At 44.8% G+C, this 23,681-nt stretch overlaps 1 protein-coding gene and 1 pseudogene across 3 annotated transcripts in view; both read right to left on the reverse strand.

Moving 5' to 3' along the window:
- The window catches only part of LOC101999189 (UDP-glucuronosyltransferase 1-6), a 57,266-nt gene that overhangs the window by 14,350 nt on the left and 19,235 nt on the right, over window positions 1-23,681 (reverse strand). Inside the window, exon 1 of one of the 3 annotated variants that reach the window (XM_005361720.1) lies at window positions 17,265-18,157. The exons of the other annotated variants lie outside the window; for them this stretch is intronic. Within the exon in view, the coding sequence (XP_005361777.1) occupies window positions 17,265-18,125 (861 nt within the window). The 5' untranslated portion in view covers window positions 18,126-18,157. Of the gene's footprint in view, window positions 1-17,264; window positions 18,158-23,681 lie in introns of those variants that run through there. 3 annotated transcript variants of the gene reach the window in all.
- On the reverse strand, window positions 9,976-10,890 carry LOC106144193 (annotated as a pseudogene).

The following is a 23,681-nucleotide window of genomic DNA, read 5'->3' on the forward strand; positions in this document are numbered from 1 at the left end:
CCAGCACACAGAGCCTTTAGAAATCACACAATGGAATAGTCACTGCAGAACCGGGGTAGCTGTTTTCTACCCAAGTCAGGCTAACTACCAGACTTGAAACAGATGTTTTCAGCCTAAGGAGCTAATGAAGACAGTCACTGAGGGCTGGGGTTTTGGTGCTTACTAGGCAAGCTTCCCCAGAAACCCACATAAAGGTCTGGTATATGTGATAGTCCTCAGAAGGCAGAAACATGGGATCCCCAAAGCCATATTGGCAAGCTCTGATTTTTTTTATCTTGAGAGACCCTGGATAAGGTGGACAAGTAATGGAGGATGATCCCTGCCATCTGCCTTGGACACACCACATAAAAACGAGGGGGAAAGTCACTGAGTAGCATGTTGATGTGGGTTTGTATCCACATCAACAGGAGGTATCAAGGACTTGGAGAGAATGAACGTATCTGTGATGGTTACATGTGAAAATCACCACCCTAGTAGGACAGAATGAGTGGGTCTGAAACCACACAGTTGAAGAAAAAGCTTGAGCAGAGAGCCCATGGTAGGCAAAGAGCCTGGCACAGCAAGGTCACTCTGGCTAGTTTTAACAGTTGAGAGCAAACACAGGAATCGGTTTTCATACACCCTGGATTAATGGTCCAGGATAAATGCAAAGTTCCTGGCTGGACTAGAACTCAGTATGTAGGCCAGACTGGCCTTGAATTCACAGCAATCTACTCCCAAGTGTGGGAATTCACAGCATGTGCCATCAGACCCAACTATAAGATAGGTTTTATAATGAATTGTCAAGCTTGAGAATCTCTTCAAAAATTGCTCAGTCTCAAAACACTTATGCAGACATGCCTGTGGAAGGTCATCTTCTAAGGGAAGTTTTGTCATAGTGGGCACAAGGCATTTTCTGTGCAAAGAGGAGCCTCTTGAATATAGCAGAGGCTCTGTAAGAGCACGTTCCTGCACAAGCCTGACAACTTGACTTAGATCCTTGGGACCTATGGTGGAAAGAGAGAACCAGCAACCGGAAGGTGAAGTTGTTCTTCACTGCCACATGAGCAGTTTGGAGCATATGCACCCCTGGTCATATACACACGTACATCTTCCCTAATTCTTCAAAGCATTCAGATTGATTAAAGGGGATCCCCTCACTGGGAGAATTTTCTAGAATGCACCAGATAAGGAAGAGGAAGACAATCTAAAATCCAGAATAGTAGGAGGCCCTCTTCCATCTAAAACAGGATCAAGAATTCCAAATGCCAGTCCCAGTGGCTGGAGGTTCACGCACAGTTATTGTAGGTTTAGCTTCGTCAATGTTCTTGTTTCCTTTTTTATTTTAAAATGTTGTGAATCTGTGGATGTTGCTTTGACTGTCAATTATGATTAATCCCTAGGCAAACAGTATTATTTCTTGGAAGTAGGAAATGATATTTAGCACAGCACTTCGATCCTTACATTTGCCCTGGGCTGGAAATGTGTAGGTCTAACTAACTGGCCCTGGATATTTCCTCCATCCTGGTGAAACAATAGTATATTATCATCCTTAAGTAACTCCGAAGGGATTCGGCTGTGCATGGATGCTGCGGATGTCTTAAGAGCTGACCATCATTCGGCTAAAAGTAAATCTTTGCCTCTTTGAAAGTAGTGAAGCTTGACAAAGTGGGCATCCTTAGTTTTGAACACTCTTGTATCAAACCATCCTATACTAGATGACTTAAATTCACATTTAATCTCTGCATGGTGTGGAAGCCACAAAGCTGTGTTACTGGAATCACACTCCATGCACCCTAAGAATGCGAGGTTGGTTGGTGGGGTGTCAGGAATGGTCTCAGCTGCACCTTTTTTCTACATTCATGGTAGCTGTCAGAAGTAGGAAGAATTATTTCACGAAGGCTATGTAAACCTCTCTATTGTCACAAAGCCAGCACTGGTTAAAGCCCGACAAAAGGCGGCTTTCACCCTAAATGTAGCCTGTGACAGGAATACTATACACACCCGAACAAGCCAATTCTATTGGCACAGTTTATGACCCACATAAAGGGCTTTTATAGCACGGTAGCCTTGCAAAGTCCAGCACAAAATCCTGCTTCCCCACAATTATTTGTATGGACTGAAATAAGATTTGAAAGAAGCAGGACTGATGAAATGGACCAAAACCGAAAGAATTCTTAAACATCTGCAGAGAGTTCACAAATGGCTATAAAACTGGGGTTGGATAGAATTTAATGCCCTTAAAGACTAAAATAAATGCAGTGGGTCGGTCACACACACACACACACACACACACACACACACACACACACACTCCCTTTGTATTCCACCCTTTCGAGGAGGGTAGGAATCCAGATAAATGCTCTACAGTTTCTCCTCCAAAGTTAGTTCCCTGCCTTCTTTTCCTCCATCTGCTTTCTGCACTGGCCACGTCTCTGTATGTTTTAACTCATGCCCAATCCCATTGTTTCCCTTCTATGCAGAGTTATCTGAGTCTAGGCAGTTTATTATTTTTTAAAGTGTGTGTGTGTGTGTGTGTGTGTGTGTGTGTGTGTGTTTACACTCAAAGGGCTAGCATGTGCCACAGTATGCCCCTGAGGTTCCAAGAATTACTTTATTTTCAGGGAGTCACTTCTCCCTTTCCAACCACGTACATCCCAGAGAATCAGACTCAGGTCGTCAGACTCTGCGACAGCACCTTTACTTGCTGAGCCATCTTACTGGCCCAGACTGAACATTATCCTTGACTCCACTCATGTTTTAAAATGTTTTTAAGATGTGTACGCTGTTTGGCATCTCTGAAAACCAGCAGCCACACAAGCCCTACGTGGGCCTCCTTGGTTCTGGGATCACTCGAGAAGCCCCTAGCCATGGAGCTACCTTAGCAGGCTGTGACACCTACCCTAGTTTCCTCATCCCCTTATCTCCCTCTTCCCTAACGTTCAGCATATCATTGCATGGCACGGTGCCCGCCTTCCACTAATCATTACAGAAGAAATCCATAGTTGGCACTGACTAATGTCTTACCCGCTGCCTCTCCACCCGAGAAACTACTCTTATCATCTCTTCACCAGCTAAACTCCGGTGACCTGTAGCTGCTGTTTAGTGACTATCAGAGTTCACCTCGTTGGTCTTCCTATATTGAAAGCAAGGTTCGGCACACTCCCTAGATTTAATCACTTCTTTCATTGAGCTGAAATAGCAGGATGACAAAGCAAATCTGAGATGTAGCCGAGGACAGGGCTCTAGCTGTAGGGACTGGGCACGGGGCCAGGAATCTGGTCCGGCCTCAGGGAATTGCTCTCACAAATGCTTGCGGTTGCTGCCACCTCCTTCCTCTACATGTCCTGGGGTTCCACTCTCCATCATGTGAGCTCCGCTGGGGTGTCCTGCATTCCACCTCGCTGCTTCTGTGTCATTCTGCCCATTCAGCTTGGTTGTCCAAGGTGACACAGGATTTCCCTCTGCTGCAAAGCTACGCCCCTCATACCTAACTGGGAGTAGACTCAGCAGCCAGGCAGATGTGCATATGAAGACGTCTCCCATGTGCCACCACACACTGTGCAAGCAGCCTGTACATCCCACCCTTTTGAGGAGGGTAGGAGTCCAAATAAATGCTCTGCAATGTCTCCTCCAAAGTGAGTTCCCTGCCTCCTTTTCCTCCATCTGCTTTTTGCACCTGCCATGTCTCTGTATGTTTTCCTTCACATCAAACCCCATTGTTCCCCTTCTGTGGTGATGTAGAATTATCTGGGTCTAGGGAGCGGCCACTTCTGCCTGTGCAGTGCCTATAAAAGAAAGAGAATGGATGGAGCAGTTTGGGTGAGAAGCCAGAACCTGAAATCTGTGTCTGCTGTTTCAGCTGTTGTTCGCAGCATTAGCAAGAACATTCCCAACACCGCATCTAGGGGAAGAGGTGGCCAATTCTTGGAGGAGGGACCCTGTGTCTGTCCCAGGCTCAGTATGCAGCTCTTGCAGATGTGTGACTGTGGAGGATGCCTATGGAAGAGCACACTGGGGACCATTTAATGGCTTCTCTCACTGTGAGGGTCATTTAATGGCTTCTCTCACTGTGAGGGTCTGGCCTGCGCTCAGAGCCTCAGAGCACACAAGGATCCAGATGCTATGCCTGAAGAACTACTCTAGGTATTGGGTGTGCTGTTGACTCTGCTTGGTCAGAACCCTACATCTCAACTAGACTCATGAAGAGATTGTAGCAAAGTTTTTCTAACAGGTTTGACTTTGCCATTTTAAATTTTTGTGAATACCTGCATATCTTTTAGTATTAAACTATTGCTGAGTCAAATCATTTTATTTCCTGGACGATTGATTGCTCAGCACCTTAAGACTTAATCCCCCCTCCCATTTGGGGGGAAATCTGTGCCAGGGATCTTCCTCTGAAAAAATCTACAGTTTGTTCTCCAACAGTGCAGCTAAAAATGAAAAAGGAATTGAAATAGGCTATAATCTCAGCAATTTTATGACTCTCTGTGGTAAACAAATAAGTGGCTTTCAGATCATTTAATACATAATTATTAAACATATTTTTTAAAAATTTCTATTATTTCAGAATAATTGGCCACTCTTAACTTGACATTTTTTTAAAAAATAATAATAAAAGTTTAATTTTGTTGGACATGGTGATACATGCTTGTAATTCCAGGGTGTGGAAGCAGGCAGAGCAGGAGTTCAAAGTTGTCATCAGTTACACAGCATGGTCCACATCGACCTAAACTATAATGAGACCCTGTCTTAAACAAACAAGCGAGTAACCTAGTGGAGTGGGTATTATGCTATTCCTATCATTCCTGCAACAAGTCATTAAGGCTCCAGGAAGTCAGTTCACATTTATCCTCTCCAATGGAAGAATATCACTGTTTCCAAGATTATTCTCTACCTGAAAGCTTAGGGCCAAAATATAAGTGAATGCTTCAAAATTCCAGTATTGGCTAGTCCCATGTTAGGTCTACACTCAGCTTTAACTTGGTTTCACAATTACCACAGGTGCTGGAAATATCAAAAGAATTTCTAAGGTATATCAAACTTGTCATGGCGTGTAGGGGACAGAAACCAGAGCAACTTGACAAAAAAGCTAGCTTCCACTTGAGTGACTGACTAGATGAGGCACCTTGAACACATCAGTAAAGTCCACGCTATCAGCAAAGATCAGGGTCCAGGCTGGTGTGGTAAGTCCTTCTGTGTATGTGTTGCCTTTATTGGTTAATGAATAAAGAAACTGTTTTTGGCCAGTGGCTTGGCAGAATGGAGCTAGCAGGGGTAAACTAAACTGAATGCTGGGAGAAAGAAGGTGGAGTTAGTGAGACACCATGTAGCTGCCTGAGGGGAAAGATGTACTTGTTAGGTGGAACCTTGCCGGTAGGCCATGACCCTTGTGGTAAAATATAAAATAATAAAAATGGGTTAATTTAAGAGATAAGAGTGAGATAGAGTGATAAGCTAATAGGCCAAGCAGTGTTGTAATTAATACAGTTTCTGTGTGATCATTTGGGTTCTGGGCAGCCAGGAACAAACAAGTGGCCTCCTACAACACCAGTCCATTACTGCCTTAGGAGAGGCAGAAGGAAGAGGGCAGACTAAAGTTCTTGGGGCATCAGCAGAGAAAATTTTCCAGCTTTGAATGAGATCCAGAGGCTCACTCGAATGGATTGGTTGGCTGCTGAAGGCAAAGTGATGACACCAGACTGAACTGAGACAATGTTACACCATATGACAAAGAGAGTATAGCTGTCATTGAGGATCTTGAAGCGGAGAAACTGTCTGAACACACATGAGTGGTCCGACATCATTACAAAAGATCTTGTTAGTAAATGAGGGAAACATATGACTTAGAGATGTGGGCAAGCTCCACCACATCTCCATGGAGACAGTGAGTGCCATTGAATTACAAGAGTAAAACCAAGACGGAAATTGTCAAGAAAACCAATAATGTGAAAGGAATGGATTTATGCCACTTGTGAGTGATAAAATCAAGTCTATCCTTTCTGAATAGCCAGAATTCTCACATCAAGAGAAATCAACAGGAGTTGAAGGCATAAGTCACAAACAATCCCACACCAGTTTGGAATTATGATTAATAGAATTAATTTATTTAAAGGGAAAAACTAACAGATCACTGTCCCAGACAACAGCCCTCTGCATGATCAAGAAAGGAGTCTAGTAGCCAGAAGCAGAGCTGGAAGCAAGAGAGTGAGCACACGGATACCACTGCTTTTTAAAGCAAATGAGACCACACCCAAGTGGGCTGGTATCTTAAAGTCTATTGGCTGAAGCAGCAGAAGAAGCTCCCGCAGCAAGGAGTGAGTTTTTAAAACATTGCTTAAACATGGAACCAAAATTCTAAACTATTTCACTAGATGTAAAGGTAAGAGTAATGTGAAAAATAACACAAGATGGCAATGTTGGGGACAGATAAGTAGGATATCTGAGATGTCACTTAGTGATCAGAACAAAGTACATCACCATAACACAAGTGCCTCCATGTACCAAGCCAGCTTCCATGCTTACCGGTGACAACTATCAAAAATGCTAATAAAACCTCTGCAAATATTGGTGTCTATGATGTTGAAAACAGAAGGTAGAAGACACCTCCTTGGGAACTGGGTAATCTCAGGAACATAGGCATACAAAACATAAAACGTGACAATTTGGATGCACCCACAGAATATTTAAAAACACTGGTCCTGTGACTCTGGAGCACCTGAAAGATGGTTAGTAACCATGGAGACAAATGTAAATGAAACCACACATGCTGACTGCTTCTATTTCCACGCTCAAGTAACATGTGGGCACACACCCAGGCCTTCCTAGAGAGAATCATTAAGGATTCGTGGGTAAAAAGTCCCTTCATCTTGCGACTGAAAGCCTGAAAGCAATAAATGTCTCCTAGAGTCAAGTCAGCCTTCAGTTCCTCTGCATCTGCCCAGCTTCAGAAGAACCTCACGTCTGGAAAGACAGTGCTCACACAAGTGCTGGATTCCATTGCTGTGAGTCAGTCCCAGGATGGACAGACAGACCCTCGGTATGGCAGTGCAGTTCCCTCAGTGACCACTGTAAACCTGAAATGTCAGTTATAGATTTTTTATATTTATTTATTTATTATGTATACAATATTCTGTCTGTGTGTAAGCCTGAAGGCCAGAAGAGGGATGCCAGACCTCTTTACAGATGGTTGTGAGCCACCATGTGGTTGCTGGGGATTGAACTCAGGACCTTTGGAAGAGCAGGCAATGCTCTTAACCACTGAGCCATCTCTCCAGCCCCCTAGTTACAGATATTTTGAAAACTGAGAATATCAGAGACAAATTGTGGCACAGCCATATCTGATGAGAATGACAAAATAAGGCCAGCACAGCTGCCTGACACAGATCCAACAAAGCTGAGTCACGTGACGGCTGTCATGCCACTTTTGGTTTTCCACCTATTGCATATTTGGAGGTGTTGTGTGATATCTTATTTGTGTTCTGGCAAATAAAGCTTTCCGGGAGATGAGAGGGAAGAAATAGCCACTAGTAAATCACAGAAGCTAGGCAGTGGTGGCTCACACCTTTAATCCCAGCACACAGAGCAGAGACAGAATCTTTCGGTCTGAGGATTCGGAGGGGTAAGAAGTCTGATGGTTTGCTTCTCTGATCTGTCAGCTTTGACCCCGATACCTGACTCCTGGTCTTTATTGATTAACATTAATTAGGATCATGCTTCATGGGAGACTCTTAATATTTGTACAGTTTGAGGATATTGTATTGACGGAAATTTTCTCATGAATCATTTATGCCTTCTCCTGGTAGCACTGCTTCTAAGCTTCCCCAGGAAAACCCTGAACATACTACCCCTCCTGCTTTTAGGGAAATATCCCTATCTACCTTAAGGTCTTCCTTATGCCTTGAAGGATATGACACATATAAAGAAGCCAGAGGTTTCTTCATGAGGCTTTGATATATTCTTAAAACATCTGTTCCTATACTTAGGAACAAGATAATCAAAACAAAGCAAACTTAAAAAGGTCAACAAGATTCAGTAGGCTGGAGAAGTTGGCCATCGGCCAGATTTCAAGCCTCTTCCCACTGTGCACTCAGACAATTACGTGGCATAGACAGCAACAAAGTTAGGTTAGCTGAAGTTACCTCTGCCCTATGCAGAGACTTTAACTGTTGGGTAAGGAATGATGTAGAAAGATGGCAAAAAGAATGAGATGTCAGGACCTCCCTTTTTTAGAAAAGTCAGCTCATGCTGAGCCTCTGTTGTGTTATATGACCAAAAAAACAACAGAATGCCAGAATTAGACATAAAGGCAAATTCTATAAAGATATAAAACATGAACAGTGTATTATGCCAGAATCTGGATAATAACTGCAGTAACTTTCGTCTGAGGACATTTCTTGGGAACTCTGACCATTAAGAGTTAATAATACACTACTCAGGACAGCAATGTGCCTGGAGTAGCTTGGAGACTTGGTTTTGGTCTAGCGACTTTGTAGTCACAAAGGATACCAGCCTGAGAACAGGCTGTCATACGCCTCTAGATTCTTAGAAACTGGCTTGTGAAGTTAATGAGTAAAAATGGTTATAAAAGATAACTCTGTTCTGTCACAGCTTGTTAATGATGACTAAATATGCAAGAAAGAAGTAAAACACATGTCCAGAATCAAAACGTTATGAGCTATGTTTTGGAACAGCATTAATCTATCCCTGCTTACTAAGTTCTGTATAAATAAAGGAGCGCTCTGGCTGCCAGTCAGTCAGGATGCAAGGATCTCCTGACCATGATGCCTGGCTCACTCCTTCCCTCGCTGACCCCTTACACCCTCTCAGGATCTGTCCACCTCCAGGCTGGCTCCTGGCAACATTGGAGAGTTCAAGGTTAAAAAAAAAATCCCCAGAAAGCTAATGACCACATCAAAATGAGATATTTAGAAAACTAGACTGTTGTAAAGATAAATTATGGCTCCAATGCAGACCTGAGAGAGTGTCTTTTTACTGGCAGAGTTTATGTCCCCAATGAAGACCATACTGGACAAAATGGCCTCAAGTAGTTGGACATAAAGCCCCCTAAAACAGCCGTACAGATGCGTGGCTGCGAACATTTACCAAGGACATCTCTCTGGAAAATCTCAGAGGTGTGGCACTCCAAAGGAGTGGAACACGCGGGACACGTGTACTTCAAGGTCATAGGATAAGTGTGTTCTTGACCCTTTGCGGGAATCTCATGTGGTCAGAAAGCCTTGTGGGTAGCCTCAGGACAAATAAGGGGTGGAGTTGGACACTGCAGCCTCAAAGTCTACTTCACAGGGAATGGTGCAGAAACACCACGGAAAGATCACACAGGTACATTATAAACAGAAAAAAAAAGCAGGGTCTGTTAACACCACATCAAAAGAACTGGAGTTCGAGTGTGGGAGCAGAGCCTCATTGGGCAGCAGACCCCTCCAGGTGACCACATGGAATGTTGATGCAGTGTTTCCTACTTGCCGTTATTTTTAAAGGCATCCTCACAGAAAACTGCATTTCTCAGAAAATTAATTACCAATTAGTTCAGAAAGTGAAGTCTGTATTATTCCCTGGTGTATGGAATACCCTGGGGTTTCAGGGTATACACACAGAACATCTGGAGCCAGGACCACAGTCTCCTGTGAGATCCACGTTCACTTCAGGCTTACTGCCTGCTCTAGGAAAAGGAACTGCCCCTCCCTGGAGCCAAGATCTGAATCCCCAAAACTGCTGCTGAGAGTTGGAGAGCAAGCTCAGTTTCTCTGCTCTGGTGCTCCCAAGATCCTGGAAACAGCATGTTCGGGAGGCACTGACCTGGCTAGCGGACATGCTCAGTGGACACCCACCACAGCTCCTTGGTTCCATTAGACACCCTCACTATTGCCTCCCGCTCTTCTCGCTGGACACTCAGATCCTGACTCATCGACTGAGGAGGCCTTAAGGATTTAACTCAGCAGAGCTGCTGGAAAGAGGAGCAGGCAAATGAGCAACTCAGAAAAGGGACACAAGGAAACCAGTATTGGTAGAGCAGACTTTGGGTAGAGGCTTAATACAGACCTGAGAGAGTGGCTCTCTGAAGACGCAGCTTATTCCCCCGACGAAAATCATATTGGGCATGATGGGCCGGGGGTACTCAAACACAAAGTCCAGCCTGAAGAGCCATATGGATGCGTGGCTGAGAATCTCCGTGAGGGACATCTCTCTCTGCAGAAGCTCCGACGCCAGGTTCTCATAGAGGATATAAGTGACACGGAAAATAATCTTGTATGGCAGATTGTAGAGAATGTTCTTTACCCTCTCCAGGAAGCTCATGTGGTCTGAATTCCTGGTGAATAACCTTGGAACATATGAGGGAGGGCTTGGAGCCTGGGCAGACTCAAATTCAATGTCCGAAGGAATGAAGCGCAGAAGAAACACAGCAGGAATATTCAAAAATTTCGCCAGCACAGCCCCACAGGGATACACAGGGTCTGTTAACACGACTTCATAGGAACTGGAGTTCAGGTGCTGCATAAGGTCCTTGTTGTGCAGTAGACTACTGCAGGCCCTCAGGTAGAACAACGCTATGTTTCTCATACGTTCCATATTGCTTAAAAGCATCATGACAGAATATTCTGCCTCTAAGAACATTTTAAAGTAGCCCAGCGAATTATATTCATAGTCTTCCTTAGTGAACGGGACCGCAAAGCTTTGCAGAGTGACGAAATCCTCTCCTTTGATGAACGTGGACACGTCTGGAGCCAGGACCACAGTCTCGTGGCCTCGGGCATGGAGCTCCCTCACAATGTTCTTCATGCTCAGCCAGTGACTGCCCTCCCAGGGAATCACCAGGATCTTCCCACCCTCAGTCCAGGGAAGGGCACAGAGCAGCAGCAGCAACCCTGAGAGTGCTCGCAGAGACACCATCTTCAGAGAAGCCCACAGCAGAGGTCCTTCCTTGCCCGTCTCTGCCCTCAACGTGAGTGTCCTCGTCTTATATAATCATCAAGTCACGTTGTACAGAGGCATGTCACAGGTGGGACAAGGCCCACCTTCAGTTAATCATTGCATTATTAACCCATGCCTGGCCTTCACTTCTGTCCTACCCTTCTGGCTTTGCACAGAGGAAAACCACTCTTAACATCTCTAGACGTTAAGTCATTCTAGTTAGTCATTCTGGAAAGACTCCTGACACCTTCTGCTGTTCTCTGATGAACCTCAGTGATGTATGCTATGAATACGTTCTATTGCCATTGGTTAATAAAGAAGCTACTTTCGCTGGGGGAATAAACTGGGTCTTCAGAAAGCCACTCTCTCAGGTCTGTATTAAGCCTCTATCCAAAGTCTGCTCCACCAATACTGGTTTCCTTGTGTCCCTTTTCTGAGTTGCTCATTTGCCTGCTCCTCTTTCCAGCAGCTCTGCTGAGTTAAATCCTTAAGGCCCCCTCTGTCGATGAGTCAGGATCCGAGTGTCCAGCGAGAAGAGCGGGAGGCAATAGTGAGGGTGTCTAATGGAACCAAGGAGCTGTGGTGGGTGTCCACTGAGCATGTCCGCTAGCCAGGTCAGTGCCTCCCGAACATGCTGTTTCCAGGATCTTGGGAACACCAGAGCAGAGAAACTGAGCTTGCTCTCCAACTCTCAGCAGCAGTTTTGGGGATTCAGATCTTGGCTCCAGGGAGGGGCAGTTCCTTTTCCTAGAGCAGGCAGTAAACCTGAAGTGAACGTGGATCTCACAGGAGACTGTGGTCCTGGCTCCAGATGTTCTGTGTGTATACCCTGAAACCCCAGGGTATTCCATACACCAGGGAATAATACAAACTTCACTTTCTGAACTAATTGGTAATTAATTTTCTGAGAAATGCAGTTTTCTGTGAGGATGCCTTTAAAAATAACGGCAAGTAGGAAACACTGCATCAACATTCCATGTGGTCACCTGGAGGGGTCTGCTGCCCAATGAGGCTCTGCTCCCACCCTTGACCTTCAGTTCTTTTGATGTGGTCTTAACAGACCCTGCTTTTTTTTCTGTTTACAGTGTACCTGTGTGATCTTTCCGTGGTGTTTCTGCACCATTCCCTGTGAAGTAGACTTTGAGGCCGCAGTGTCCAACTCCACCCCTTATTTGTCCTGAGGCTACCCACAAGGCTTTCTGATCACAAGATTCCCAAAAAGGGTCACAAACACTCTGGCCTCCACAGGAACAGGTTTGAGTCAGCAACTTCCTCTGGAGCAGGCCCTAGGTAGCAACCTCCACAAGGGCAGGCCTGAGTCGGCAATTTTAGCTGAGGCAGCACCATCCTCAGAGCAGATACAGGGCACAACCTCCAAGAGAGCAGGCCCAAGCCAAAGACCTCTGTGGGACTGGGTCCCAGCCAGGGATCTTTGTGGTAGCAGGCCTGAGCCAGCAACTTCCACCTGAGCAGGTCCAAGGCAGCGACCTTCAGAAAGGCAGGCCTGAGCCAGTGACTTCAGCTAGAGCAGGCCCAAGGAAGCTACCTCCATAGAGCAGGTACAAGGAAGTGACTGCAGAGGGAGCAAGCCTGAGCCAGAGACCTCTGCAGGACCAGGCACAAGTCAGGGGCCTCCATGGAGAAGGACCAAGCTAGAGACCTCTCTGTGACTGGGGCCAAGCCAGGGACCTCTGTGGGAAACAGATTCAAGGCAATGACCGCCTTGAAGCAGGTTGAAGGGAGCCACCGCTGAGGGAGCAGGCCCGAGCCAGAGACTTCTGTAAAACTGGGCATGAATCTGAAACCTCTGAAGGAGCAGGCCCTAGCTAGCAACCTCTATGGAAGCAGGGCTGAACGACCCCCAGGACTGTAGAAGACACCCAGGAGTACTGAGCAATCTCTGGGAATATGGAGTGACCTCTGGGGTGACTGGAGCTGTTGCCCTGACTGCACCACAAGGAGTAACCATCTGAGCCTTGCATCTACTGGCACCTGGAAGATTAATCACCAGAGACATAGCCCCAACTACACCAATCAGAGGAAAAGATGGGTAGACAAGGTAAGAACACACTCAACACCACAAATAGCAACACAAGACCAACAAAAACTAAGTGGCCCTAAAGCATCAAGATGTGAACACCCAAATATAGATGAAGCAGAAGAAAATAAATTAACAGATAACTTTAGGAAAATGTTTGAGGTTCTTAAAGAGAAAATGAAAAAAAATTCCTCAGAGAAATGGGGGAAAAGACAAAAAACTTGGAAGAAATCAACAAATCTCTTAAAGAAAACAAAGAAAATGCAATCAAACAGATGAAAGAAATGATTTAAGACTTGAAAACCAAAATAGAGACAATAAAAATACAAATTGAGGGAATTATAGAAATGGAAATTATGAGAAAATGATCAGGAACCACAAATGCAAGTATAAATAGAAGAATACAGGAGACGGAAGAGAGAATCTGAAACGCTGAAGATACAATAGAGGAAATAGGCTCATTGGTCAAAGAAAACATAAAATCTAACAAAGGCTTAACACAAAATACCCAGGAAATATGGAACACCATTAAAAGACCAAACCTAAGAATAATGGGGATAGAAGAAGGAGAAGTCCAACTCAAAAGCACAGAAAATATATTCAACAAAATTATAGAAGAAAACTTTTCCAACCCAAACAAAGCTTCTGTAAGTCAAGGACATGGTAAACAAGACAAAATGACAACCTATAGAATGGGAAAAGATCTTTACTAACCCCACATCAGACAGAGGTCTAATCTCCAAAATATACAAAGAATTCAAAAAATTAGTCATCAAAAGAATAAAAAAATCCAATAAAAAATGGGGTACAGACCTAAACAGAGAACTCTCAACAGAGGAATCTAAAATGGCTGAAAGACACTTAAGGAAATGCTCAACATCCTTAGTCATCAGAGAAATGCAAATCAAAACAACTCTGAGATTCCATCTTACATGGTAAGAATGGTCAAGATCAAAAACACTGATGGCAACTTATGCTGAGAGGATTGTTGTAAATGCATTGCTGGTGGGAGTGCAAACTGGTACAGCCGCTTTGGATTTCAGTTTGGCAATTTCTCAGAAAATTAGGAAACAACCTACCTCAAGACCCAGAAATAATACTTTTGGGTATATACCCAAAGGATGCTCAATCGTACCACAAGGACATGTGTTCAACTATATTCATAGCAGCATTGTTTGTCATAGCCAGAACCTGGAAACAACCTAAATGCCCCTTGACTGAAGAATGGTTAAGGAAAATGTGGTACATTTACAAAATGGACTACTACACAGTAGAAAAAATAATGACATCTTGAAATTGGCTGGCAAATGGATGGATCTATAAAACATATACTCACTCATAAGTAGCTTTTAGACATAAAGCAAAAAAAATGTACAAGAGAAGTAGAAAAAGACAAGATCTCCTGAGTAAATTGGGAGGATGGGGAGTAGAAAAAATATATAGCTCAATAAAAACAATTTAAACTGAGAAGCTTCTGTAAGGCAAGGACACGGTCAACAAAAAACTGGTTCCAGGACTATGCTGCTTCTGAGGGCAACATAACTTAATTGAGAGTCTCGAGGTTCCACAGCTAGTGGCATATTAGCACGCCATTCAGCCCTAGTTTGGTTCTACAACACTGACAGCTGAAGAGGGAAACCATTTAGGTGTGCTTGCTTTCCCATTGCCGCACTGGGACTCAGACTAGAGAAGCTTGACTGGATGAGGCAGTCAGTCCACACTCATCTGAGAAGTCCAAGCTGTGAGCATTATCTGCGCCCCCACGCTAAGATGATTTTTTTTGGGCATGCTTACCTTGAGATAGTCTAAGCAAAGGGTATACATAAGATATTAAATTGAGCCGTGGGGTGGTCAGCATTCAGGAAGCAGAGGCAGGAGGATCTGTGTAAGTTCGAGGCCAGCCTGGTCTACAAGAGCTAGTTCCAGGACAGGCTCCAAAGCTACAGAGAAACCATGTCTCAAAAACAAAACAACAACAAAAATAGATATTAAATTGAATTGAAAATGAAATCAAGAGGCTGCTGGGAGAAGCCTCAGCAGCGCGGAGGGCGGGACACAGCAGTGGCCTCCAGATATTATCTGATACTGGAGCCTCAACCTCACCCCTCCTGCACCAGGAAGAATGAGCATAGGAGCTGTAGCCATGCCTACACCTAGAAGGAGCAACCATCTGAGCCTCTGGCTCATAGGCTCCCAGAGGAATGATCATAGAAGGTTTTGCCTTGCTTACATCTGAAGGAGTATTCAATGGAGCCACAGCCCCCAACTGCACCAATTGGAGGAAAAGGGACCCCTCCCCCGAAACACAGGCTTCACCTGTTCCAATTGGAGGAAGAAATGGGTAGACAATAGGGTAAGAATACACTCGATAACATATCACCAGAAACTAGTGGTTCTACAACAGCTAGACCTGAACATCCCAATGCAGATGAAGCAGAAGGAAACATCCTTAAAAATAACTTTAGGGAGATTATGAGACCCTATAGAAGGAATAAAAGATTTCCTTAAAGAAGTAGAAGAAAAAACAAACAAAAGATTGGAAGAAATCAACAAATCCCTTAAAGAAAACAAAGAAAAAGCAATCTAACAGGTGAAAGCAACAGTTCAAGACTTGAAAATTGAAACAGAAGCAATAAGGAAAACACAAACTGAGGGGAATCTGGAAATGGAAAATCTGGGTAAAGGATCGGAAACTACAGAAGCAAGCATAAACAACAGAATACAAAAGATGGAAGAGAAAATCTTAGGCATTGAAGATATGCTAGAAGAAATAGATTTGGTGATCAAAGAAAATGTTAAGTCTCACAAATTCTTAACACAAAATATCCAGTAAATCTGGAACACCACGAAAAGACTGAACCCAAGAAAATAAAATTGAAGATACAACATATCTTAATCCTCTGCACATGGGTAAAAGGACCTGAACCCACTGGCACGAACTAGGACCCCGAGAGAGTGCATCTGGGTGCCTTTTGAAGTACAAAATAGGAAATCAAAGCAGTAAATTAAAACCTCCGAATTCAATACCTCCCAAGTCCGCATGAAGTACTGCTGAATTGAATAATTCATACTGCCTATATGAATAAACATATAAGAAAAAGCAAACCATAGAACAATCACTCTCTTGAGAATAGATGAACAATTTCTCAATCAAATATTTGCCAAGTAAATTTACGAGCCCATCAAAAAGATCAATCATGATCAAGTTGGCTTTATACCCAAAGTGTAATGTTGGTTTAAGACATGTAAATAAGTAAATGCAGGTTAAAACTAAAGAATATCAGAAGGACTAAGATCACAGGTCATCCAAATGCATACAGAAAAGACTTTTGGCAAAACCCAGGATCTCTTAATACAAAAAGCCCTGCAGACTCTACAAATGAAAAGAATATATCTCAATATAACATACATTGTGTGCCAGAAAACTATAGCCAACATTATAGGAAATGGGGAGAAATTGAAAGCACTTCCACTAAAATCAGGAACTAACTCAGATGTCTACTCTGTCCACTCACTGAGTCCATTGCCAGGATTCTTGCTAGAGCAAGACAGGGGAGAGAAACAGAAAGACACAAAGAGGAAAGGAAGACAGCCAAGTGTCCTCGTTTGTACACGATATGGCTGTACACAGAAGACTCCTGAAGACTCCACCTGAACTTCTGCCTCAAAAGAGAAATACCGTAGAATAAAGCTAACCAAGGCTGCAAACAAACTCTACAATGAAGATTTTTAGACCCCGAAGACACTGAAGGTGACACTAGGGAAAGTGTAGACCTCCATGTTGCTCGCGGAACCAACAATTGCCATTTGAAATACCTTTATCCCTCTACTAGACATACGCAAGTGGCACTCCTCCTGATAGGGCATGTCACCGCTCAGTGTCTCTGTTCTCCCAGATTCAGGAAATCTCACCCTCAGGAAGACAGTACCTAGACACATGGACAGCCTCAGTAGAGACCCACCACCACTCTTGAGTCTGTCGGGGACCCTCGCCTCAGCCACTAGTCCTATCAGTGACCACTGAATAATAGAAAGATCCAAGGCTGGAGAGATGGTTTCTCTTCCAGGGGAACTGAGTTCAATTCCCAGCACCCACATGGTGGCTCACAACCATCTGTAATCCCAGTACACAAATATACACACAGGCAAAAACCCATACACATAAAATAAAAACAGAAGGACCCAATTCTGATGACCTATTCAGGAAAGGCTATCAGAAACATGGGGAGAATCGTTTAAAAGACTAGTAGGAAAGTTAGCATTAGAAAATATATTCTGCATAGAATATTGAATGGTTAAAGGCTTCAATACAGACCCGAGAGAGTGGCTTCCTGATGGCACAGTTTATGCCCCCAATGGAGACCATGTTAGGCATGATGGGCCTGGGATAGTCGAACACAAAGTCCCTTCGGACCAGCCACAAGGATGCATGGCTGAGAACCTCCGCCAAGGACACCTCTCTCTGGAAAAGCTCAGAGGCCAGATTCTCAAACGGAATGAAAGATTTATAACATAAGTATTTCAAGGTGAGAGAGAACAGCATGTTTTTGGTCCTTTGCAGGAAGTTCATGTGGTCGGACAGCCTTGTGAGAAGAGCTGGAATATATGAAGGCGGGTTTGGACACTGTGAGGCCTCGTATTCAATGTCACAAGGGATGTAACGCAAAAAAAACACCGCAGGAATATGTAGGTACTTGGCCAACATTGCCCCACAGGGGACAACTGGGTCAGTTAAGACCACATCAAATGAGCTGGAGTTCAGATGCCGGATCAGGGTCTCGTTGTGCAGTAGATCTGTACAAGACTTTAACAATTGTGTTGATATATTTTTGAAAGCCTCGGCTATTTTAAAGAATGTCTCCATATAGTTTCCGGTTTCAAAGACCAGGTTAACGCCTCCTGCCATTTGTTGCTTAAATCTCTGCTTAGTGTATGGAATGGCATAGGTCCAGAGGGTGAAGAAGTCCTCGTCTTTGATGTACAGAGTCACATTTGGAGCCAGGACCACAGTCTGATGACCCTGGGCATGGAGCTCCCTCACAACATCCCTCATGCTCAGCCAGTGGCTGCCATCCACGGGAATCACCAGCACCGTCCCACCTTCAGCCCAGGGCAAGGCACAGAGCAGGAGCAGCCCCACCAATCTTTGCAGGGGCACAAGGAGCCCCGTAGTCATCTCTGTAGAAGCTCACGGGAGCAGATCTTCCTCACCGGGCTCTGCCTCTTGCTTTTGTTTTTTCATTTTATATCCAGCCCAACCTGGCCACACCATTGGGTGGCAGAGGCTCCCAGACGTTAATCATTAAAGACTAAATCCATCCTTGACTCCTGCTCAACCCTGCTTCTAAACAACACAATATTGATCTTATTTCTTTCTTAGAAAAACTGTGAAAGGACACTCTCTTTAGGGGACATCCTCGTTCGTATCTTGTTTTCCTCCAATTTAAAATTAAACAAGGCTGTGTATACCTATTTCATCATCTCATCCTCTGTTAGCATATTCTAACAGGCTGGCCCTGACCATTTTGATCTACAATGAAACATTTTTATCTGTAACTTTATTGGGGAACTCTCTAAAGCCTCGCTTCCCCTCCACAAGAAGAACTCAGTACACTGTAAGGTAAGGATCATCATTAGGTCAACTTGCCCCAGAAAAAGAGGATGTGTGGCTGGCTCTCTGTTGAGGTTCATTTACCTAGCTATCTCTGTAATGAGCAGGGAACAGTTTTTTAAGGTTGTTGCTAAGTGTGGGAATAAAGGAAGATACTTCAAACTCAAAATTAAATGGCTTGATTATAAAGCAAGGTCTGCTGAGAATCCTGTGTGCACCTGTGGATAAGAGTCACCAAAATCTAGGCCAGTTCCAACCCAGGCAATGACATAAAGTGGGCTTAACGAGCTGTTTCCCATGAGCTCCTCACTTTGCATTAGCCTAGGGTATGGCTCTGTCTAAAGTGCTGTCCTCCTGGATACTGGGGGGTTTCACCCTGGCCTCTGAGTCTTCCCAGTGAACACTGCAATCACAGGCATCTCAATACTTTAACTTGGTGTAGGAGGTCCTTCTGTTTATATGTTGCTTTCATTGGTTAATCAATAAAGAAACTGCTTGGCCTAATAGGGCAGAACTTAGGTAGGTAGAGAAGACAGAACTGAATTCTGGGAGGAAGAAAGCAGAGTCAGAGAGCTGTCATGGAGTTGCCAGGTCAGACATGCTGAATCTTTCCCAGTAAGCCACGACATCATGGTGATATACAGATTATTACAAATGGGTTAACTCAAGATGTGAGAGATAGCCAATAAGAGGCTAGAGATAATGGGCCAGGCAGTGATTTAATTAATACAATTTCTGTGTGGTTATTTCAGGTATAAGCTAGCCGGGTGGTCGGGACAAACAAAGGGCCACCCTCCTTGTGCAACATTAACTCACCAAAGACTGTGGGAAGGAACGGAGAGATCTTTGGAAAGATTAGACATGGAGAAAATTAGAACCAAGTTCTTAAAGAACAGGCACTGCCTGAACCACAAGCTGGCAAAGGCACCAACAGAGACCTGACATAGTAACTTCTTGCTGGGATGTCTACATCACCAGTACCTCATCACAGGGATAAAGAGGAACCCTTAAAACCACATCGAAGGAGCTGGAGTTCAGTGCCTAATCAGAGGTGTGTGCAGTAGACCCAGGCATGACTTCACACAGAAGGCAGATAACTTTCTCAAATACGCCAGACCTTTCAAAAGTGTCCTCGGGTGTCTCAGACCAAAGAATTTTTGAAAGCCACCAACTATACTTGGGTTCCTCCTTGGTGTAAGGAATGGTATAGGCTTCCAGGGTGGGAAAATCCTTTCCTCTGAATTGTGAATTCACCTCTGGAGCCAGGACTATAGTCTGGTATCGCCCTTGCATCTCCCGATACTCAGCCAATGGCTGCCTTTCATAGGAAACATCAGCACCCCTGCATCCTCAGTTGAGATCAGGGCACACAGTGAGAACAGAGGTCTTGTGAGCCTTCACACAGGCACACAGAGTCCGCTGGTGGGCCTTCCTCACCAGGTCGTATGCCTCCTACATTAGTTTCTTCATCTTTACCGTCTTACCAGCAGGTCACCTAACAGAGTGGGCTGACACTGGACAGCATGGCACTGCCCTGAATAAATCCATCCCTGTCCTTCACCGCTGCCCTATTTTACAGCCTCCTCCTCAAAGGATCCGACCTTTTCACTTCCTTTCTAGAACAAGTCCCAAGACCTGCTGCTCTTACCAAAGGTGCCCAGTTCACCTCTTTCTCCCAACTCCTGAGAAAGGCTGTGGGAAACCCCTCTCATTTCGCTACTTCCACCCTTGGTAACCACATCTAGCGAGCTGCAGTTGGGCCCTGAACAGTGTCTGATGCCTTGGTCCCCAGTAGAAGCACTGGATGCAATTTCAGGATTTTGATTTGAAATGTCCCATTAAAAGGATCATTGTTGAAAGTTTGGGCTCCACCTGGTGGCACTACTGAGTCAGTGGATGATGAGGATGCTAATTTATCATCCGTGGATTAATGGATGCTAATCTCCATGGATTAATCCATGGGCATATTTATACTTGACTGTCCTTTAAAGAAGTGGGGACTAGACGTGGGTGTAGGTGGCTGGATGTGTGCCCTTAAATGTTGTCTCCTCTCTCAGAACATCGCCTCTCACTTTGTCTCCCAGCTATCGTGATTGAGAGTCTCCCTGCCATGTTTCTGCCTTGCCAAAGGCCAAAGGCCAGAGAACGCGTCACAGCTAACCTTTCTTACATTAACCTACTTCTCTTCAGCCCTTGTCACAGCTGCAAAAGGTCTATTTGGTGACTTGTAAGTAAGTCTCTTTCCCCATTCTCAAGAGGCACCTGGTACATTATAAAACAGAGACAATGGCTAAAAACAACTTGAACAAAACAAAGAGGTACCATTGTCCTTCTGGCTTGTTTCATATACTGCACCAAGAGATTGATCTGCAATGACTGGGAACACTATTAGCAGGTGCTGGCTGCTGTCACTGATGGGATTAGCAGGAAGGAACCCAAACTCAAGATCCCATGACAGGAATCTATGGAGGGGACTATTCAGAATTCTAAATCCACACAGTGGAATAAGAGCTATTGCTATCTAAAGCACACTCAGACAAGTCCAGCTCAGGCAGTTACACACAGTGAGTTGACACAGCATTCTGTTCCCATGGAATGCTCACCTTGGGACCAAAGGGAGACAAACAAGCGTCTAGGATCTCACCAAATGAGAAGCTCTACTCTGAATGCTGAGGGCTGCAGCCTTCTGCATTCTGTTTAGCAGTGTGTAGACATTAATCTGGGCCTCTGCTGGGATTTGTGATCTGGACTCTGTAGCATGAAGACCTGCTAGTTGGGGTTTCTGTCCTACCCAGTTCCCACAGCCAGTAACCCCCAAAGAAATTACACAGAGATCTATATTAATTATAAACTGATTGGCCCACTAGCTCAGGCTTCCTATTAGCTCTTATAAAACTTAGATTAGTCCATCTTTCTTATCTATGTTAGCCACATGTCTCAGTACCTTTTTCAGCGGGGCAAGTCACATCCTGCTTCTTCTATGGTCTGGGCAGGATAGAAACCCCAACTAGCAGGCCCTCATGCTACAAAATGGCACCCATGTGGACAACTGAATCAACATAAAACCTGAGAGAGCCTGGGAAATAATTCTAGACAGAAAAGAATAGCGTAAAGCATGGCTTCTTGGTAGAAGCAATTTTTGGGGTCTGCTCGGCTTGCTAGAGGCAAGCGCTCTCATTTAAGAGAGGCTTCCTGACTCAGCTTTAGTTGCAAAACCCTAAAGCTCTTTAAGAGGTCCTGCCACGAAACTCTTAAATGGTGTTGATAAAAGCTGACTGCATGCTTTTTGGTTTTCAGTGATAGCAGGAAAAAAGCTGTGCCATCTTAAAATGCCTGCTTTCTGGGCCATCCTGCCAGTGCAAATTCTGACTCTTTGAGACAGGAGGTCCGGCCACAGAGAGAGCATTTGAGTGTTGTTTGTGGACACACTGTTGCAGCTTGCTTGCTGGCAAAGACCTTGAAATGCCATAGAGTTGTGGCAATAAACATGGCTCTAGCAGGTACCTCTACCATGAGGCTGGAAAGCTAAGGAATGGGCTGGATCCAGCCATCAAAGCTATGGCTTTAGTCCTATCCATGTTGCTTAGCAACTTAAAGACTCATGTGGTCAGAAAAAGAGAGAAATACAGTAAAGAGAGATTCAAAAAGGAAGAAAACCTCTAAATGTTTTTACAGTGTGTTAAAAAATATATGCAGGCTTGAAAAAAAAAGGTTAAAGTCCTTAAAATAAAAAAGAGAGTAGTTGGGTGTGGTGGTACACACCTTTAATCCCGATGCCTGGGAGGCAGAGACAGGCAGATCTCTGTGAGTTCAAGGTGTGGTAGCACACACCTTTAATCCCAGCACTGGGGAGGCAGAGACAGAATCACTGCAGTTTTGATGATAAACAAATTCTAAAATTCTCTCTGATATTTAGTTTTCAGAAAATAAAGCAAGTGCTGGAAGGGGGGGTGGTAAGGCAAACCTACGCCCTCATTAGCAGCCGATGAACTCTTCACGCTGGCCTGCTGACCTTGAGCAACGGGACTATGGTCTAACATCCAGACAGACTAGCCCCAAAGCAGCGGTGAAAAGCCTCGAGACACAGCAGTACAGTCTCTGCAGCTGGCTGCCTTGGCTCCTGGAGACAAAGCTTCAACCAGGTCCGTGCAGGGTTGTTTTTGCCAGAGGATTTGCTTTCATAACCACGAACTCTATTGAACTCTCCATCACCCAGCCTGGGTTCAACCCAAGCGGCCTGGCTAGTACGCCCCTAGGCCTGGCAGAGGAGCTGCTGTGATTGGTGCAAAGGAGGCAAGGTTGTGATTGGTCCGTTCAAATGACTAAAGAGGCAAGGCAGGCTAGGATTGGCTCAAACGCCTTGGGCTGCTCAGGCTCCTTTGGGGAGCTGTCTCATGGACACCCTCGTGTGGAATGCCTTTTCTTGTGTGGTCTTAGGGGCCGGGCCAACTCTCAGTAGTGAGGGCTGAGTGAGCAACATGGAAGAGGCAACAGAGGTAGCTGTAGTTGAGTGCCTGCAGGCCAGGCTGCAGAAAGGTCCTGCCAGCCTGTCGACAGCTAAACAGTTTAGGAGCCTCCAGAAGGAAGGAAAAAGAATGGGGTGGTGAATGAAGACAGCAAGATGGATAGGTTATACCTGAGGCCGGAGAAGAACCAAAAGTCATGAGGGTCAGAGGAAAGGAAGTGCAGGAGCTGGCTGCCGGAAGCACTCAGAGAATGTCCAAGTCTTCAGGGCCAAGGGTCCTGGACCCCAGCTCACTCTTAACTGTATTTTTAACCTTCTGTGTCCTAGGAGGTATTCAAAGGTGTAAAACTGTGTTCCTGCTTTCTTCTACCTGGGTAATACATGACCAAATGCAACTGAGATAATTTGTCTAAATGAGCAGCATTTGAAGGGCCTGGGGCATAGTCCTCAACTCCTTCCTTCCTCCCTCCCTCCCTTCCTTCTCTCCCTCACCTTGCAATTGCAATCCCAATCCAACCTGTAACAAAGCCTCGTGTGCCACACCAGGGACCTGAGTTTCATCCCCAGCATAGGGAAAATTACAGAAGGAAGTGTGGCACAGCCATGCTGTGCTCTTCAAAGAAGTAAGAAGTGGAGGCATATCTTGGGCGGGGGGG

Source organism: Microtus ochrogaster, linkage group LG4 (assembly GCF_000317375.1).
Source record: "Microtus ochrogaster isolate Prairie Vole_2 linkage group LG4, MicOch1.0, whole genome shotgun sequence".
Lineage (NCBI taxonomy): Eukaryota > Metazoa > Chordata > Mammalia > Rodentia > Cricetidae > Microtus > Microtus ochrogaster.